The 22,055-nt window shown below is 41.2% G+C and overlaps 1 protein-coding gene across 1 annotated transcript; it reads left to right on the top strand.

Annotated features, from left to right (window-relative positions):
- Positions 1-14,133: 14,133 nt before the first annotated feature.
- chrnb4 (cholinergic receptor, nicotinic, beta 4 (neuronal)) lies at positions 14,134-21,858 on the top strand (the record flags this gene model as incomplete). The annotated part of the gene is given in 7 exon segments (XM_079284860.1): positions 14,134-14,191; positions 14,194-14,265; positions 16,446-16,591; positions 19,156-19,200; positions 19,436-19,545; positions 20,064-21,117; positions 21,640-21,858. Coding segments are annotated over 7 exon segments (1,650 nt in total). The 3' UTR covers positions 21,805-21,858.
- Between the last annotated feature and the right edge of the window lie 197 nt (positions 21,859-22,055).

The raw sequence follows: 22,055 nt of genomic DNA on the forward strand, positions 1-22,055 counted from the left end.
TGAGTGAAAACAAAGCATTTCCTGCATCCGGCTATACGTACTTAAGTTAAAACTGGTGCACAGAACTTTGATAGAGTTTCCAGTGCATCTTTTTGCTTTGGTACCAGAAATATGGCTGAAATTATTTGGATATGTTTCCATGAAAATTATCTTTAATGCAGTGTCCATCACAAGTTGGACATACTTGATATTACAACTCCACATACGTCTTTAATACAATCAGACTATCATCATTTTAAATGTTGTGTTTACTCACATAAATGTACAAAAATATAGTATTTTGCTATTTAAATGGAGAATTGACAATTTGAGCAATTGAACATTTAGGTGTACACAGTCTCCACACCATTCTTGATTATTTATTTTCAGTTCAGCACATGATGAACATGGCTATGATTCCAACTCATTTTAATCTATGGTCACAATAAATGTGCCTGCATCATCTTGTTAACTGGAAATAACAGGTTATTACAAAGAAGAATATAAATGTAATTATACTTCATATATTTTAAGGCCATATATGTTTATATACGTATATAAATATAGAGATGATATGGTTCAATGAGGCCAATGATGGCCATCTAGTAAAAGCGATCTTGCTAGGAGGGAACAAAAAGCTGGTTTGATATTAAAATCCAAAGTTAACTCATGAGTAACCTACTTGAGTGAGCCTAGCCATATGCTTTATGTAAGTATAATAAGCGTATGTTCTTCTTTTCTAAAAGTCCATTACTAATCGTATTCAGAATCTGTCGTGTGTGCTCTTCTGTTTTATCTAACTAAGGAAATTATTGGAGATTCTTGTAAAATAGCTCTATTATATCTTAATGAGCTTAGAATATAATAAATATTGACCTTAAATATGGAATTACATGGCTGCTCAGGCCAACTGTCATTTTCCCACCGCCTGATGCACACCTTGTTGTGAAAAATGATCTACTATGCTCACAGGAATAACATAGTCCACATGCACTCTGTATCTTTCCCCACAAGAAACCATTAACAGTGTATCAAATCATGTCTGTAGTAGTATCTGGTGCCCACTAGGAGGTAGGGTTGGCTCAAGTTTCAAACAAAAGGGTTAGGCGCTCTCCTATACCTGGTGGTTAGTGTTTCAGGCTACATAAATATCTCTTCTGTTCATATGTATGTCTGTAAATGTTGACATCATTGTGATGGTTGAACAACTGGTAAAAGTGTTTAGATTATTTGCACGTTTGTCGGAAAACGACTCTTTGATCACTATCTCTTATTAAAACCTGGACATATTTTGACTTTCAAGTTTCAGGAGCCAGACAGGTTCAATACCAAGCAGGTGTCCTTTAATTAGATAAGACAGGTTGTATGGGTTTCAGGGAGCACACCAACCCTTAAAAGCAAACTTTGAAAGTCATTCTCTTTGTGAATGAATCTGTTATCAGGAAAGATTTGGGAGGAGCTGACTGGCCCAGAACAGTGCTGTGCTGTCGCCTCTACTTATGCTATCATGAATTATAACTTTTCAACAGGGTAAATCTTTTTTTTTTGGCCCTCCCCCACAGTGGAGGGCCAAAAACTCGGTGGGAGGAGACAAGGCAGGGTTTTAATTAAGTTTTCATCTAGTGCAGATGGAGGACAGAAGAGCAGGATAAATCACAAAGGACAGCAGCAAACAAGGCAACTCACATGACATTACTGGTAAATTCAGTGTTTAGTATCTAATTTAGTCACATGCTATCCCTCAGACCTGTCAAACTGCTGACATTCAGGGGATTGAGCAGAGAAAAGCAAATTCTTCAATTGACTGTGTAGAATATGGCAACTATGTGCAATAAACTCTAACAATCTACCTGAACTCACTGGGTGTGCAGTAGGTCAGGGACTTTGTTAATGCAATTGTTCCTCTTGAAAGGTCAAGGTTCCACTCTCGAAAGCACTGTAATTACATTTTTTTGGCGGGGGGGAGGGGTCAGCGGAAGCAGCATATGGTGGTGGTGTTGAATCAACAAGGCTAAATGTGGCAAACGCACATTGTGGCCATGTTTTCTTTCTTTCTTTTGTTATGTATGCATCTGTATAAATGAGTGCGTGAGTGAGAAATATATAGCGGCTGCTTCTTTATGTGCACTTCTGGTCTCGTGTGTCCGTGCAGTGAATAATACAATTCAGAAATCTGTGTATTGGCCAGCCTATGGTCATAAAAGCCTATGGTCATTCATTTAAAGTTGGTTACAAATGTTTCAGTAATTAAGAAGGGTTAATTCACTGTTACAATTATAATAGTACAGCCTACTTCCAAATATGAAGATTGGCCGGTTCAATGGGCTGCAGAAATAAGGAAAAACATATCAGTTGTGAGCAACAAAATACATTACAAGGTCTGAAAGTAATATGCTTAGTAAGATAGATCACTTATTGATTAAAAAAAAAAGAAATCCAATACCAGACTGTCTCTGTTAACTATCAGTCATTTACAGCACTTCCACCTTGCAACCTCACATCATTTACAGTAAATGCTGCTGACGTGTTTTAGCCAAGTTGACTTTTCACTTGCAGGTTAAATCAATTAGTATTACATTATTCTTCTTGGGGTGTAATTCCTCTGCCTTGCGGGACTTGCATCTTCATGTGTCTGCTGTTAGGATGCCATATTATGGAAGATATAGCAGTCGTTTAACATACTGACAAAAGCAATTAAGCCACTCCACTAAACATGTTGCATTTTCCCACAATTCACAGCCACTGAGAGGTTGAGTTCGCATTATTAGATGTATTTATTATACCAGAATATGTCCTCTTAAATCTTTTTTTACAAAATACACAATGCATATGTTTGTTTGCATTGGAAAACATTGTCATAATTGTTGTTGAATATTGACTGCACCCACAGTGTTACATCCATTTCACTCATGATATGCAAATGAAGGGGCGGAGACAGACAATTGAGAAATGGATTGTAGACCTCAGTGCTTATGTTTCATATATTTTATGCGGAGTGTATAAAGAACATTCTTGGCAGAGCATATCTTCAGAGATGTCACAAAGGCCAGTGCCAAGCCTGTCAAGGGTCAGAACACAACAAAACAAATGTCTTTGGTTGACTCCAGGTTGTCTTTTCAGCCCTGTTTTATGATTGAGCAGCTGACAGGCAGTGTGTCACAGCGTGCCTGTGAACGCACTAATAAAGAGGCAGATTGCTGTTGTCCTTTGTGATTTATCCTGCTCTTCTGTCCTCCATCTGCACTAGATGAAAACTTAATTAAAACCCTGCCTTGTCTCCTCATTTCATCACGGACAGCGCGAGCAAATCATCTCCCACCATTTACAGCCTTTATTATTTCTTTATGAACACCAGAGCTGAGGAACTGGGCAGCATGAAGGCTCCACATGCCTTCTTTTTCAACTTGAACTCAAACCTCATTATAAGATGGAAATTCACAACTGCGAGCATGTTTTATTTCAATCATCCCCTTGAATTAACAGTAAAGCAGAAGTGAAACTGCACCATCTGATCCCTCTTAAGCTTTGCTTCACAGAAGAGTGCATTGTGCATTGTGTCGACAAGTTCAGCTCATTAGTCTTTATCAACAGTATTGGAGAAGTGTTAAAATACAGCACTTAGCTGCTTAACCAATGTCTTATAGGGATTTGCAGGTGTTTATATGTTTAACTTTGGATAGCTGAAGCCATTCCTCAACCGCCTCTACTGCTGATTCACCACATTTAGCAGGGCAGTTTGTCTGCAGGAGACTGCACCAATCTCACCAAGGAGGAGCGATATTCAATTTTCTCCTGGGGTGCAGTACAAGTAAACGAGCGGAGACTGAGACAACGGTTCACGTCCAGGACACAGGGTCCTCATAGTGAAAGTAGCATCATTCACATAACTGACAGAGATGGTTGGTTTTACAATATTTATGTCTCAAAAAATCAAGATAGAGTATAACAGGACAGCTGACTTAACAAACAGTATTGAGCAAAGTCCAATAGCATCAGTGGCAGTCTTCTCAGTCTACACTCTTTATGGCAGGAGTGATCGGGCCAGCGAGTAGCACGGCCCTCCAGGCCTTTTCCCAATGTCTAATGGGACGCGTCCCCTTGATACTTGATGCTTGATACTGACAAGCATCTTGGTAAACTGTCCCCCAGAGGACCATCTCTGGACCCGACAAGAGCAATGCATCCAGATCACTGGCTAGAAAATTAAGTGAAATGCTGATTAGACAGCAAGCAACGTGGGTAAAGCTGAACTATAGAATATCATGTTTGGCCAAAAGGTTTAAGATCCAGAGCCACAGAGAGAGAGAGAGAGAGAGAGAGAGAGAGAGAGAGAGAGAGAGAGAGAGAGAGAGAGAGAGAGAGAGAGAGAGAGAGATTTCATGCCCTTGTTAACAAAGGTAATGTTGTTTCCTGCCACTCTGCACAGCCATATATATGTGGCTCCAGGATGGAAAGAAAGAAAGAAAAGTGGTTACCCTTTTTACACCAGTGTCTTCCAAAACATAACTAGAAAATGCATTTCCTGCTGAAAATGCTTTGGAATGCTGAAAGCTGAAATTAATTGTGAACAAATTGCTGAAAATTAAGAAATGGGAGACTGTCTGAAAAATGTTGAAGCCCAAAAGCATTTAAACTGCACTGCTGAAAAACCTTCTCGTTGAAATGTCTAACTATGGTGTCTGTAGCTGAAAGTATGAGGAAGAAGAAGGATTTGGAAGTTGAAGAAGTATAACAGGATTTGAAAATATTCTCCACAGAGATCCCATTGAAAATAAAAAGCTTAATAATTCAAAAAGTTTAAAGGTTAGAAATATGAAAAGTCATAGCAGACCTCTGGTGAAAGAGCTGAACATTTTAATAGTTGAACGGTTTCTGTAGCTTAAAATATGAAGGAGAAGAAGAGGTGGGATGGAAGAAATAGAAGTTGAATAAAGATTCGAAGAACAATAGTTGGAATGCTTAACAGCATTCCAACAATTACATTAAAAAGGCACTTGTCAATTACATGGGTCTTAGTCGACTTAAGTGTTTCTCCAATGAGCCCACAGAGGGCCATTACTCTCAAACAGTACTGAATAAAGAGCAAATGTCACCTTGAACTGCGGTGGCACCGCCAGAAGTGTCTTAACAGTCTTTTCACTTCATCAGTAAAAAGGTTGAAGCCATAGATGGAGTCAGTTTTGAAGGAGAAGTCTGCAGGCGTGACACTTTGTATTCAAAATCGTATTAAATGAAAATGTAACAGATGCTTCACACCGATAAGCTTTTGATGATCATTATCAAGCTTCCATCATAGTCAGTGTGGAGGCAATAAGTGCAGGAACAACGAGAGAAACAACATCTACAACACTATCAACTTTAATAATGTAACACATCTCATCAATGATGCTGTGTGCTGGTTTTATAGCTTTAGATCAGGATAGTCAAGTGCTCATGCCTTCCTATCTCTATCATGAAATGCCAAGCATTCATCCAGATTGAAGCCATTACACACACTGATATATAAAGTAAAAGTGTTGAAAGAGGCGGGTTAAAGAAGGACTTTATTGTGCCCGAGAGGATGCAAAGAACAAATATTTGATGGCAGTCTTTATATTTTGTAGAGTCATCTATTTTTCAGTTTTACAGGGTAATGGATAAATGGTCTGTGTTGTGCCAATCTAATTGGATAAGGGTTATCTGTGGAGCATCGCTGTTCAGTGGGATCTGTTGTTCCTCATATGGTCTAACCAAGTAAACTGCTGCCTAATCACATTCAAGCCAAAGTCTTATTACTTTCTGGGGCACTGCTGCTCTGGCAAGAGGGCAAATGGGCCGGTGGAAGGGGTCTCGTAAATGAGTGCACCGTTGCCAATCTATCCATCCTAATGCTAATACAGTTTACAGGACCAGTGGGAGACCCTGCAAGGCTGACAATTGGGGAAGGAGGCCCAGCTTAAATCAATTAGCTAAGAGGACAAATATCATCTAAATCATACCCTTCCTGGCCCTGGGCAACGGGCCTGAAATGGAAGGCACATGCAGGCAGAGCGTAGCACTTAACTCAGTCCTGGCAAGAGTCATGATTGAGCTGTTGACAGTTAAGCATACGCTTACTGTATCAACTAGCTCAGCCACCAAAAGTCGAATCGGAGATCAAACTTTGAAAAAAGAATTTGCTTCTCTAAATCAAAACACTGTGAATAATATGTCCACTGAACCTTTTGACATTATGAAACTAAGCCAGAAAGAAAGTGTGTGTCTGATTGTCTGATGATGTTTCAATCCTCCTGATTTTTATAACTTTCCAAAAAAGATGATCTGCCAATTTGCCAACTTCACGCTGTGATTGGCCAGGAATCTGAAAGTACACTGGGCAGGTTTGAATTTCTCTCTCAAGCTTTCTTTTCATTCTTCACAGAACTATTTCTGTCACGTACATCCATGTTGTATAATTTTGCCAATATTCTTTACAAATTTGCACAGAGAGCTGTGAAACTGTATCTTAAAACTTCACATGTATATCCTGATTCGTGAATTTGTTGAAGAATGTGTAAACGTGTACTCCTTCCACCACCCCAACCTGCTCTTTATCGTAGTTTCTACACTTTTAGTTTTGTTTACTGCTGTTAATATGATCGAATGTCATGGATGTGTTGTGGGGGGATTAGTTAGAATCATTGTAACTGCTAGGATTATATAAAAACTCCCCGAAAGAGACTTTTTCAACAAATGTATAACAGTTTGCTTTGTGACTGAGCTAATGTTAGCTAACCAACCCAACTAATCCAGGAGAATTGTGGCTGAGGAGCGAGGCAATCTGGATAGTTTCTAAGATTTTCCTCCACCCGTCTAACTGTCTGCCTTCCTGTTCTGTGAGTATGGGCCGGTGTGGAGCATAGGGAGGGATATCACACAGTGAGAAAAGGTGGGGGGAGACATATGGTGGTTGTGCTGAGAAGCTGTGTGTGGCAGATAGCAGCCTCCACCAATGATTCCGATCACAGTGGAGACTTGAAGAAGGAGAGGGTCTCAAGGGGAGCAATATGCCATCTGGAATCTTGCGAACTGTGACACATCCAATTTACCTCTACCTGTGGACCAGTCTGTAACCTCTCTGTAGTCCTCACCAGGGCAACAGCCAGAGAGATTAGATGTAGTCACACCTGACAAGACACACATTTCTGACAGGGTCAAATTTCTCGCTAAAGTAGAGCAGAGCAGATTTAAGATTTTTACTTTTGTTGTAGCTTCTGAAAAGGTTCTTTTTAGCCAGTCCTTTGGACGCCTTCCACATCAACTACCATGTTGTAAATGAACAGGGACGTAATTCATTTTACGATTAGCAGTCCAGACTAAGCTATGCAGTGCTGGGATTTCAACATACATCAAGCCAAGGACGTCGCCTTAACCTCCCTCACTGGTTTAATGCCAACAAAACGCTCTTTCATTCATACCATCACATAACGTGACAGTTAAACTGCGGATGAAAAGTCATCCGTCGCATTTTATAGCAAAGAAATGTCTTCAGATTAGACAAACAAAAGGGAATGGAAGCAGTAAAATGCAATATTGAAGAAATAAATTAACCTCATATTACATGAGATGTCTGTATGTCATTGCAGAACTGTATACGCATTCGCCTATTTTGAAAAAAATACACACTGTGGAGACACCAGAAGTTAAAAAGTACATATAAATATGAAGCTACAGCTAGCTTGTTAGCTTAGCACAAAGTCTGGACCAGGGGGAAACACCCAGCTAACAAGTATAAAAACAACAATTCAGCATTTTATGGGGCGTTATGAACCCTCTGCTGGTTGCCTGCTAACTACACAACGCCAAATAGTATTTAGTGAGCTTTAGATTTGCTCTGAGACTTATTTTGTTACCATTTGACAAAGTCAGGCTGCAGCTGTTTCCAGTTGTTGTGCTGAGTGACTGCTGGTTGTAGCTTCATTTAACAGAATCAATTTTCTCATCTCATTCTTTGCCAGAAGAATTATCTCACAAGTCAAGATCACAGTATCTTGCGGAATATGCAAGACAGCCACGGGATGGATAGCGTCTATTTGGGTATACCTTCACCAATAACAAACTATCCCTTTCGGCCTCAGTGCATTGGCTTACAACTAATTGATGGATGGTTAGATTTCCATGTGGGAAATGCAGCTTCCCATCCAATCTGTTTCACTTATTTTGGAGCAACTACCAGCCACGATGCCTGTGGTGAGCTGATTATCTCTGCCCTGCATCATTAGCAGCCAGTCCAGACAGACACACAGCAATCAGTCACTTCGCCATCTGAACCCAGCCCCCCAGGATGAGCTCTCTGCGATGATGAGGGTCTCTTGGGCACCGTGGATGACAGACGGGCTTTGTCCTCTCCATGCTTTTCCCTGGAGAGTTGGTTTGATGGTAGCACACACACTGAATTGAATCAGAGGGACATAACAATCCTGGCCAAATGTACAGATGTCGTTAACCCAAGATATCAACTGAGCAACGGCTAAAAGGATATAGTTGCGTCATGAAAGCTCCAGTCACATACAGGTCAGTAACATCAATCACGCAACTCTTCATTTTATAATGAAGTTTCTAGGTACTCCGCGTCTGTTTCAGTGACTGGGATGTTTTAATGTAGTCACAATGGATTCACATGAATCTAAGTTAAGAAAATTCAAACTCACATGAAATTCATACATGAAAGTGCAATTTTGTAATAAGATTTTTGTCAAAAACTAGTGCATCTTTCCACCTGTAAGTATCAAGTACAATGAGTTTCCCACCCCGTCCGACAGTGGATTAAATTGTGTGCTCCTAAAGATGCATCCTCCCTCTGGGACCACTCTCATATGGTGTATTACCAATCTCACACTCCTGGTCAGGCCCAGGTGGGTCATTTCCAGTGCACTGTTGATAGGCATTGATTGAATCTGCACAGCTCAGACAGTCCCACTCCATCATAATTATGTCCAGCCAGGACCAACGTCTCCAGTTCTTCCTGTTCAACAAAAATGTGTTTGGAGGATTTTTTTTCATGCTGCAATAATATCAATGTCAGTCATTTTTATTTTTAAAAACAACATGATTGTGTGCTATGCAATACTGTAATTGTATGTACTTTTGGAAAACTGTGTAATGCATTTTGTATGACAAAACAAAATGCCAAAGAGCTATATGATAACTTCCACTTATTGTTATTATGTTATATATACTGTAAGTCATATTATTTATCTTGGTGGTGGAGTATTACATTTTTACTGTTCACGGATATTGGTTGTATTTACAGTCGTCATTTGCACTGTTGACTGTTGTTGATTGTTGTTAAATGTTATGCACCTCCCGTCATGTCAAATTCATTGTATGTTCAACATACCATGGCAATAAACGGTTCTGATTCAGATTCTGATTCAGATTCAGATTCTGATAAAGTACCTCTACGAATTTGGAGTGACGATTTTTATTACTTTTGTCATTTATTTTGCGTAACTCGATAAAAAACCTCATGGTGACAAATGAGATCAATTTTACAGGTCTGCTAACACAGATGGACCGTTGAGGTGTTTTGTCATTTAAATTACACAAAAGCAGAAATACGGTCACATATACACGGACCTATGCAACTCAAGAACTCAAGTATGTGCACACACTCTGAAACATATACACTGATTTTTGTGTGTACATTGAGATTCATGACCCCGTCGCTATTTCTTCTTTCTCAATCATTTTTTAAGTATTCCGTCTCCAGAGCACTATTTAAAAAGCTGCAATTTCTTTCAGTTAAACACCAGCAGTATGAGAGCTCTTTATTCTAGTTTCTGGTCTGTCAGACTCTCAGTTTCTAATCTGCGACGACGTACCATTTGCAAAACCAGCCTTTCAACATTCAATCCATTTCGGTGAAGGCTTTGAAGGCTAAAATGACCAAGGCCCTTGACTGTGGACATTAGGAGAAGGCCACCTCTAAATCAGACTTCTGTTTTTTAGGGGGGAGAGGAGATCAGGGATTGCCCAAACCAATGAAGCCCTTCAAGATTTGTGATGTTGTTTCTCAAGACAGTAGAGGTTTAATGCCCCATCCTGAGCTGTATGGCACTGCAGAGTACAATCAGTCGGTCCTGCTCTATCTGCAGGTGTCACAGAAGACCATTTATCTTCCTCACTCTTGCTGTATGACATATTGGACACAACACTCTGGGGCACTTTCACCATCCTGTCTATCACTGAGAAGCTGAATACATTAATAAACAGGCTAATCTGTCTTCTCCAGAGACTATTCATTAGTGACCGCTCAGTCTGCCGCAACAGATATGAGCTGTTGAGATGAAACCTCCTTCTGGCTAATTAATATTTTCTTTTGCTCTCTCCTCCAATTTCTGTTACTGCTACTTTTTTTTAAAGGAAAAAAACAAGTGTGCAAAAATGCTCCTCAAAAAATCCCCCAGAAAAATTGCAAATGTAGTGTGGATTTATTGAATACATATGTAGCAAAGTTTCCGTCCTTTTTGAAGTCCTTACCACACTGCCTTTTAAAAAAACTGACCACGAAAATGGTTTGCTTGCAGGAATATGAATCAATGAACGATAAGTAATTATTTTTGTGGTCAGTGTATGATTCTTTTCTGCAGAGTTTGTGGATGGTGTTTTAGTAGTTCAGGCCAAGTGGAAGTGCGTAACATTGGATGACTGCCAGTGGCTACTGTTGAGCAGTTCCAGTGACAGGCCTCAAACAATCAGAGCGCTTTCATATTATATCAGCACAGTACATACGTTTTATAGTTTATACAACTATGTAATTGTTAAATCTCCGACCACAACATTTGGATCTTTCTTGAGCACTCTTTGCTTATTTCTGACCAGCTGTGGAAGATTCATTCATTCAGAAATAACCAATACCTCTATGTAAAAGTAAGGTATTAGCATAAAAAATTGTATTCAATGTCTGAAAGTAAAAATAGCAACTACAAGTGTTATAATATTAAATATCAAGCTCGCTTATTATAATTACTCACAGAGATCATCACAATTGTTTTTTGTATTTAAATCCAAAGTTTATTCGAATTTTACCCGTCAAAAATGCAGTGGGGTGTAAAATACAATATTTCCTTGTAAAATGTGGTGGAGTACTGTATTAGGTATAAAGAACCACTAAATGGCAACACTCAAGTAAAGTACAAGTGCTTTACCTTGCACTTACGCCGTGACAACAGTTTGAGTGGTCTATGAATTTTGCTACATGCATGCACACACATGCACAAACAAACACACATACATAAAATAAATCTCAGTTGTATCCTGAAATTGTCCCCATAGTACTGAAACACATTGCATGAACCAATGAGATGGGTTGTTCCCCAGCAGGCAATGGATGGTGGGCAATCGATATCTTCACGTTAGGCTGCAACTCGCTGGTACAAGAGCCAAGCACTCCAGGTAATGAGCTGCCTGCTTGATATATATCCCTCAGGGTGGGATTGCAGTGGTGCAACATGGTACTGCAACAACACAGGGAAATCTATAACGCACAGACACTAACTGTCTGTCCACATGGCAACATGTCCACTGTCAAACTGTTATGTGGCTCCTGCAGCATGCTCACATATACTTTACACCACCCTGCAAACTGCAGAGACAGACAGAAGTCAAACAAGCACTACACACTGTAAGGGGCTCTCTTTCCATGGTGATTTGCAGCCCCAGTCTGATGTGACACCACACCAGGCTACTGGTAATGACACTCTGAAACGATTTGAATCATCAATGGTTAACCATTGAGCCGTTAAATGCTGTTCATAGCTTTCTTTTTTCCCATCAAACTATTCAAGACTTGGTTGTCAGTCTGCCAGATATCTTTGGATCATCAATCCTTTTTAGAACTGTTTCCTGTTTTTATTGCATCCACCGAGAATCCACACAGACTTCCTGCAAGAGTGAACTTCATTAAGATGAGTTAGAGATGTGAGCAAAAGGCTGTATAAGCTGATAACACTCCACCAGAACCAAATAGCAGGGTCTCTGTGAGAACACCAGCCCAGACTTCCAGACAGCAAACCCTTCAAATGACATATGCTGTGACCCTTGAACTTATTGGCTGCTTGTCACGTTGCTGAACATAAAATATATAGCTGAATTTGATCTTACTGCTTTACTTGTTTTTATTGTTCTGGTGAAGAGTGTCAGAAAAGAGATTTTTCAACCAGGGAATTCTTTTTTTAGTTTCTGCCATACTAATGACAGACACTTCTTTCACTAATTCTGTATACAGGGAGATCCACCAATTAGGTACGTCAAAGTTTAAAGTTTAAACAAAAGTTCAATTTCCGTGTTAAATTCTCAGTGTATGTGTCGATGCTACCGAACCAGTTGTGATGTCAATCATCTCGTACATAAACATCTTAAACTTTGCCCTGTCAGCAGATTAATCTGAAAACTGCACATACATCATTCTGTGGGAGAAGGTCAAACTTGCTTGTAGGATGAAAGTTCCATTGAAACATGTTTTTTCTAGCTTCCGATCAGACTTTGCTATTAATTTCTCTAGTTGAATGTAAACTTGCAGACACTTGAAACTTGCTTGAGCCAGTTACTCTATCAGAGCGAAAGTCATGTCTGTCACGCCGTCGCAATTCAGTTAGTTCAGACTCACTTGAAAAATCTTCGCTGTATGTCACGAAATAATAACGAAAAGTAAAACTAAATAAGCACATGATGTGCACTGTGATGCATCATCTACTCAAACAAGTTTGAAGTCTCTGCAAGTGGTCATGATACAAGGAAGAATAAAAGTAAGGTACGGAAGAAAACATTCAGAAATATAAAACACTTTCATATACTTTGTGAAATAGTCTGCAGTACTGTAATATATATATATATAGTTTCAGTTTGCAATAAATAGAAGGAAGAAAGCAAAAAACAATATTTTAGTCTACTCTTTAGATTCAATTGTTTCTGTCTGCATCTGGATTAAAAATACAATGTTGCTTTGAATTATATTAATGAAAACATTTGTTTTCTGTATCAATAACATTTTGGGCAATTGGACAAACTGCAGTCCATGGACCTGTCCCCTTCAACCTAATAAAAACACGTGAGACTCAAAACCTAATCAGCCCCATGCATTGATCTGCTCTCAATAATCCAGAATAGAAGCCTTCGGAGTTACAATTTACAACTCCAGGCGAGTCCTTGGGGTCGCTCTTCATGCCAGATACAATTCCTTTACTGGCCATTATAATGGGGCTTTAAACTGCGTGGCCACTGTAAATCTGCCTCGCTAAGATTGCACTGCTCCTGGTTTGACTGGCCCTCACCTCACTAAATCTCAAATCCAGGACCAGAGAATAATTTATTGTCCTCTCCTGACCATCGGCAAAGCAGTGTGGAGTCAGCAAATGACGGCAAGACTTCTGGATCGTCAACTAATGTTTGTTGATGGGAAGAGAATTAGGCCCGGATGGGTTTCTCACTGAGGGTCGTGTTTTACTAAACAGGCCATGACAGGAGCCTCATGCTGACATGTGACTATATGCTGGGTTCAAGACAATTACATGGAATCGTATAAAACTTATACTTTAAGTCTGTAGAAAATCCTCAGACGTGGTCTTTCATAATACGTGCTTGGGGGGGTATGCAGGTCTACATGTTTTAATTCTGTGTATTTTCTGTAGTGTAGGAAGTTGCTGATTTCAATCAGTTATTAGTGTGTGGGGGCAAGCTAGGTCAGATAATTACATATTAAGTGCACTGACTGCATAGTATTACTAACCAAGAGTTCAGTCGTGTTCTCACCATATCCAAGCTCAAACCTTTAGAAATTCACAACCCCCCCCCCCCCCCCCCTTTTCCCTTTCAATTAGCAAAATACAGAGATCACGGTCAGTGAACTATCCCACCTAAAACAGCTGCTGGTGTAAACGTCCAGCCGATCACAGACCGGGACGAGACCTGCAGGACTTGCTGGGGACGGAGAGAGCAGCGCTCCAGCACGAGGCTGCTGCGCGTTGACAGTGCGTAAAGACCCTACAGGAGACTCGGTGTATTTTATGGGGCGGATTGCTTTAAAGCAACCCTCAAAGACGGAGCAACAGATATCGCTGTTTGACGAATCATCTCTTCTTCTTTTTTTAGGCATGAGCACCGTGCTGTTGAAGTGTTCAAACCGTAGATTCCGGCATGTCCGAGAGGAAGAGCGCTGAACACCGCAGCTCTGAGGCATCAACACCGACAACTCCCGCGGATCAGATGGTGCCGAAAAAATGACTCGGACTCTTTCCATCCTCGCTTACTTCCTCTCTTTGGTTCACTGTAAGTTTTTCTTTCTTTAAGTTTCGTGACATAACCTACGAATCATTTCCAGTAAGTGGCTCCGTGGTGCAAAGATGCAGATACCTCAAATGTCTTGCTTTGTTTTATTTATTTTCTCAATAAAATGTATTTGAATGTTCACATTCAAATACATTTGAAGTATAGTTTAATTGAAATTATAAATGCATGCATGAATAAATAGCAAAAATAACAGTATCATTCTACAGTGTTACATTATTAAATTACAGCAGGACTAAAGAAAGTGGGAGGGCTGCACCGGTTGCACAGATTCCTCATAAAAATGTATTGATTTCAGCCTTATTGGTGTACTTGTTGATGCTATGTGTAAGGTAGGGCAGGAGGGAAGATGGAGAAATAATGTGGGCTGCACCAGTAAGAAAGGAGTAGCTGCAGACCATTGTTTGATGTGGTATTAAGTAGGTAGAGGAACTGACAGAGGCTGAGCAAAAAGGAAACAAAAGCAATGAATTGCAGTCAACATGCATGCTGTCACATGGGTCAAACACTGACAGGAGTTCAGCCTCTTCAAACACAGCGTGTCTTTCGGAACATTTTAATAAATCAGACCTGGCCTGTTGTAAAATGTGGCCTGTATTCACCAAATGCAATCAGCACTATGGAAGTTTGAGATTTTTAGAGTGCGTCTCAACTAACATGCGTCTACAACATATACACCCGAGAAGTGCACACACCGTTAGAAACACAGCCCCCCGAACCGATACAAGTACCTGTTTCAGCAACTTCACATTCTTTTCTTGACTTCTTCAACATCACCTTTTCATGTCACCAAAGTGGGTTCACCTGGGAAGACCAACAGCTACCTCATAATGAAACTGTCTCTGTGTGAGTAGTTTGTCATTCAATGGTGACATGTAAGTGATGAATCCTCATGTGTGTCACAGAGACAAGCAGCGGAATATAAAGCAGTCAGAGAGAAAAATGAATCCGTTTTTTTCAACCTCTGCCCCATGTTTTGGTCCATTCACACGCCTCATTATGCTCTCGGGTCTCTTAACTGTAATACATTTTTGTTGATTTTTTTTTTCAAAAAAAGTGCAGAGTGATCAACTCCACAACAGCTGACTCGACCATTGTTTTAACACGCCTGACCTCACTCTCCATCAACGTAATGTGAACACAACACTTGAGGCGCTGTTCATTTTACGCATTAAAACCTACACACACACACACACACTTACACACACCAGCGGCAGTTCACGGCAGGTCATCACAGGTTCGGGTGGTTTGCCAGTGGCCCTCATCTCTGGGGAAGGCAGAGCTTGTTTGACTCAGGTCTCTCAGGGCTTTGACAACACACCATCTGTTAAACAGTGCGGTGGAAGTCTGACTGTGTTGGATGGGACTGCAGCCAAGGCACAGTCAAGGCACAGTCATGTGCTGACCCGTGGGGCTAGCTAGATAGACTGTGTGTGTGCCACGCCCTGCAAAGCTCCAGGAGCCTGTGGGCCGATAATGGCACACACAGTTTGATACTGAGCAAGAAGAGAAGCATTGGAGTTGAAAGTCCAACATTGTTCTTACTTATAGCATCATCACAAAGGTTCAGAAAGGGGACAAGCTGATTCTCTGAGGTTCTGCAGCCATGTTATTGGAACAGTATCATTTAGAGTGCTGGTATGTTTTGGGGGAAGTCAGTATTGCAATGGTTCCCCCGACCAAAAAGCGAATGGGATTCTTTAAATATTTTTCCAGCAACCGCCTTTTTTATGTAAAAGCTTCAAAATTCATGAGAGGGGTATTACTGATATGTTTTATATCATAGAACAAAACATGAAAATCTCTTGAAGCTTGTATTAACCAAAGGCATTGAACCAATAACCCTTTAAAACGTATTGACTTTGAGACGAGGGAGCCGAAGATGCAAACCCATTTCTGGATTTAAGAATTCCTTCCTGATTGTTTCCAGACGACTCCATCCTCATATTTAAAAAAAATAACAATTCAATAGTTCAATTTGACAGCTGGATGTAGTGGCTTTAAACAACAACCTTTGTGACAATATGAAAACAAGCAGCATGGACTTTACATTGTCTCTCCATGGAACACTTATGTTCTAAATGTTTTTGTCTTGATATTTTGGATGTGTATACTATGCACTACCTGTGCATAAAAATAATTGAACAAAATTGTGTCACTAGGTAGCCACTGTGCCGACTCAGAGGAGCGTCTCATGAACTGGTTGCTGGGAAAGGATCGCTACAATCTGCTCATCCGCCCGGCTCTCAACAGGACAGAGAGAGTCCCAGTGAAGCTGCAAGTGTCTCTGGCTCAGCTCATCAGTGTGGTAAGGCACCAAATACTTCTGCCCACCATGAAGAGGTGGGTGTGTTTGCTTATGTGGGAGGGAATATGTGCTGGGGAGACAAAGAGGGAGACAGGAAAATAAAGACAGAGCGAGAGAAAGAGGATGATGGAAAAGACAGAGCAAGAGCCGCAAAGCTTGAAAGAAAGCAGTTAGTTATCCACCAGCCACTGCAGCGAGGCCATAGCTCTAAACGGATGGATGAAGTAGAGGATAGATGTGGTCAGCTGTGATATCTGACTCTGTCATGTCCAGATTGAAACTTCAGCACATTGGATTAAAAGGGGCCATAAAGCTGTTTTAGCCACAGTGATAGAGGTCCTCCTGTGATTTACAGCGGAGGCTCCTTCCCGCTGCAGACCGAGGCAGCAAGACTCACAGGCTCAGTTGATGAGTTTGCGTTGCACCCTTGGAATAATTGCCATTTGGTATCACTTTATTGGACGCGTATGTCATGGGAGTGTGATGACATTACCAACAACAAACATGTTAACAAGCAATCAGAGAAGAGGGGAGGATTTAAATGCAGTTATTTTTTTTACCTCACTTGAATCGAGATGCCAGAGTAAATATGACAGTAAGCAGGAAGGCACATCTTAGATTAGAGTTACAACAACTCTGTCCTTATATTCCGATAACGTTTGCTTTGCAATGGAAGTTGCAAGTGTGTTGAGATGCTGACACAGTCCAGTCGAGATCGTAATTTATTCTGTGTGCAAAACCTTGTTGTGCCCTTGTTATACCAGCAGAAACTACCGTCTCCTCTCGGCCCTCAGCATCTTTAATGAGTTTTTTTTAATGAAACCAGATGTGTCATCCGCATTATGTCAGCCGGTATATCGTTAATTGAGACGACACATTCATGTAACAGATTGTTAACATGCCTCAGCAGCCATGGAGGCAAATAAGCAGATCAGGAGTCTAGAAGGGGTTTCAGATGAAGCTTCATTTATTTTGTCATTCCAACACCACACCAAAGGTTCGCCATCACCGACCAGTTCCCACCGGTCTCTACCAGTCTCTCTACACAAACAAAATGAGCTCCTTATACACACCATATCACTCTAATTAGCCCAGACATACCAAGTATATATACATCAACAACATATGTACAATAACTATTTACATGATTTTACCAACCCAAAGATATCAATAATAATTTACAAATATTTACAATCCCTATAAATAGAGTCAATTATCAACAATTTATCCAAATAAACAGAGCAACGCATATCTTGACTTCCCCCCTACCGGCTTCCTGTGGTTGGTACTTCCCAGAACTATAAATGGGTGCTCAAGCGCCCGGGAAACCATTTTGCCTGAACACCCTGGCAAGAGGAAACAGGTAGAGGTGAGTTGTTGCAATATTTACAACTTTTATCTTTAGCTTTGCAATATATATACACACTCTATTGTTCTGACACATAACTAATTAGACATTCATACAATCTGGTCAGTTCAATCAGTCACTCACTGCCTTTGTCTATTTGTTTGTTCACCAGGGAGAACAAAAGGAACAACTGTGTCCCAGCTGTGCACATGGCTCCCAGCATCCACAGTCCAACAATAAATGTATCCAACAACATTGTGTGTGTTTTCCTTGGCACCTTCATCACATCACATCTCAAATACTGTCTGCAGCATACACAGAGTTGTTTTGTTTGCTAAATATTTAGTCAAAATGATCTTTGGTTAGCTAATAGGATCATGTTTTACTAGCAATGATTCTAGACCTTTTTTTTACATACTTGACAGCTCTATGTAATCTCAAGTAAACCTTCATTAACACCAACTGACTTTAAACTGGATGTCATTTACACTCCAGATTATATTATCCAGGCAAAGACATTGTAATCATTATCAACTGTGTAGCTATGTAACCATTGTACCAGACCTTTATCAGTTACGTTTAACTAACTACAGTGTTTAGACTTCTCAGCTCGCTTGCTAACTTGTTTTCATGCACTTTCAGTGCTACAACTGACTACTACTGGTTGGTGTTGTGCCGGCAGCCTATTGTAGCTGGCTACCCGGAGGCAGAGTCGAGAAATCCAAGCTAGCCTGTAGTATTTGCCTCCAACTATGCCACTGTCATGTTAAATGAGGGCGTTGGATGCAGGAAGAACAAGACAGTATATAAGAAGTGAACGTAGTCACTGTGATGTCACCCGTTGGTTTGTGGACTGCCGTTTTGAAACCTTGAGTTCTGCTTATCGTCCGTTGACATCTTTGTTTTTGGCCGTCGCCATCTTGCCTTTTTGCAAACAGAGGTGACGCGAGAGAGTGGAGCTAAGTACAATTAAATGCTGAATAAGACATTTTTAGGCAACCTCTGCCTGATGAGAACTCTGCTTTCTCTGTCACTATAGCATGCACAGAGGAAGTTGTTTACACTTGCACATCCACATAAAAGGTGGCAATCTTTCCCTATAATACAGTGTTCAGGTTCAGCTACTGTGCAGTTATATTTCGATACAGAGTTTAAATCGTATTTGTACATGAAACCTGTTTTGAAAATAATTTCCCCCTCTTTTGTGCATTTTCAGAATGAAAGAGAACAGATCATGACCACAAATGTCTGGCTCACTCAGGTAAGTGTGCTGAAGCTCACCTGTATTCTTAGTCAGCCTCGTGTATGTCTTGTTAAATGTCCTTCCCTCTGAACTTGAATTATCCATTCTTCCTCTCTCAGCGTGGAACTAACTGCATCTGTAATTTTGCTGCAGACATATTTAACTGATAATAAAGCATGCAAGTAGAAATGAGCTGTTATTGAGAAAGTGTTTGGAAGTCGGACATTACAGCCAGGTGTCTCCGTCTCTGCAGCACTGGGTGGATTACAGGTTATCATGGGACCCTGCAAAGTACGAAGGTATCGACAAGCTGCGCATTCCCTCCAGACACATCTGGCTCCCAGATATTGTCCTGTACAACAAGTAAGCGTCACTTGAATGTCAAAGTGTTACGTTACATTGTGTAATAATTACATAGAATAGTCTGTTAATGTTTTCTTCATGAGATTGAATCTGTGTCACGGTTTCAAAGTTCAAAGAGTAGAAGATCAGCTTTAAAAACAAAAGCTAGTTCCAAAAACAACATTGACTGGCAACAAAAACTGAGGGAGCATGCTCAGGCAGTACAATGGAAATAAAGGAAAAATTCCAAATACTAAACTGAAGACAAACTCCGACGAGGAACAAACAGACAACCTCACAACTGAAAGAGGGAAAGCCCACAGACTAGATACGCATGGGACTAATCGACTTATAAAACACAGGTGAGATAGAAAACAAGTGGGAAACAGACAAAGGCCAGTAGCAAGTAGAAGGCATTACACACGAGGACAATATGAGTATAGTTGTCCTGTTGTCTTCACTTCACTGTGATTGTTGATAACACAGAGTCTCTAAAGTTCTCTCTCTCTCTCTCTCTCTCTCTCGCCCTCATCTCATAGTGCTGATGGTACCTATGAGGTAACCGTCTTCACCAATGCCATTGTCCTTTTCAATGGCAGCATCAACTGGCTTCCTCCAGCCATCTACAAAAGCGCCTGTAAGATCGAGGTCAAGCATTTTCCCTTCGACCTGCAGAACTGCACCCTCAAGTTCCGCTCTTGGACGTATGACCACACGGAGATCGACCTGATCTTGAAGTCCGAGGTGGCGAGTATGGATGATTTCACTCCCAGCGGGGAGTGGGATATCCTGGCGCTGCCAGGCAGACGGACCGTCGACCCCCTGGATCCCACCTATGTGGACCTCACCTATGACTTTATCATCAAGAGGAAGCCCCTTTTCTACACCATAAACCTCATCATTCCCTGTGTTTTGATCACCTCTCTGGCCATTCTGGTCTTCTACTTACCTTCAGACTGTGGGGAGAAGATGACCCTCTGCATCTCCGTGCTCTTGGCTCTCACTGTGTTCTTGCTTTTAATCTCAAAGATTGTTCCTCCCACCTCTCTGGATGTGCCCCTGATCGGCAAGTACCTGATGTTCACCATGGTGCTCGTGACCTTCTCCATCATCACCAGTGTGTGCGTGCTCAACGTCCACCACCGCTCTCCGAGCACCCACACCATGCCTTCCTGGGTCAAGCTGATATTTCTTGTCAAACTGCCTGCCTTGCTCTTCATCAGACGCCCTCAGAATAACTCTGCAAGCCAGAGACTTCGCCGACAGCGGTGTTTCAGGGCGAGGAGAGACATTTTGGGCTTGGGTTACCCAGTCGCATCCAAGACAGGTTTCACCTTGTCGTCTTCTGCCCTGCTGTCTTCCAAGTCTGCCTTCTCCACTCCAGGACACAAAAATGTAGCTCCTCAGCTGGGCTACAGCCACTCCAACAGGAAGGAGGCCTTGCGCTCCACTGATTACATTTCCAGTGGTTTCACCTCTACCCAGGACCTCCAGCAGACAAGCAACTCGGATTGGGCTGCTGATGTCCAGGAGGCGGTGGACGGGGTGCGCTTTGTGGCTGAGCACTTGATGGGAGATGATGATGATCAGAGTGTATGTATCCACATTTTAAAAGGGTGACAGGGTCAATAGCTATTTCAGTGTAGGTCCCAGCAATATGGAAATGTCTGTAGTTTAACTCAACTATGTCAGCCTATAGCACCCTCATAATTAGATTAACTCTTAAGCTATGTTAGTGGTTAGAATGGATGGAACACATATGACAGTATATTGATATTAGTATTAAGTACACTTTATGTTCCAATTCAATTGCTGGACGACAAGACATATTGATTTGATGTATGTAAAATGTGTCAGCAGGGTTGACGGTTTGTTTGGATGTGAGGATTCAGAAAGGGAATCACTCTCCTACTTTATTCACTCAGTCACACTCTCTGCCACCAAGTGGCTGCACAGAGGCATGGCAGCGTCCACACACACAACAGTGCAGGATTATTCGGTCATCTCACTGCCCTGCAATACTGATGGTTTATTTCAATAAAAGCCTGTGTGAAGTTTGTTGTGGCAAAAACATGAGCACTGAGTAAGTTTAATTTGATTTCTGTATATTCACAGGTGATAGAGGACTGGAAGTATGTGGCCATGGTGGTGGATCGGATGTTCCTGTGGATCTTTGTGATCGTGTGTGTGGTGGGCACGCTGGGCTTATTTCTCCAGCCTGTCTTCCAGACTCAGATTGTTCCCAACCAGCAGCCGAGCTCAGAGACTCCTCGCATATGATGACACGGCGAGTTTCTTTGTTTTTTTGTTTTTTCAGCAATCGAGCGGTGCATCTGCAGGCCTGCAGTATTTGCAACGTTTTTTTTTGGTTGCTTGAAGCCTGTAGTACCATATTGGTGGGGTCAAAGAGCAGTGACAGCATCGTCGTCTATGCCAAACCCCACCAATAAAGCATCCGAGAGGGTTAAACCAGACAAAAAAGTACTTGCAACCACTTATTATGTATATCAGGGGAACAAACAGGATTGTTG

Source organism: Melanostigma gelatinosum (genome assembly GCF_949748355.1).
Source record: "Melanostigma gelatinosum genome assembly, chromosome: 2".
In the NCBI taxonomy this organism is placed as follows: Eukaryota; Metazoa; Chordata; class Actinopteri; order Perciformes; family Zoarcidae; genus Melanostigma; species Melanostigma gelatinosum.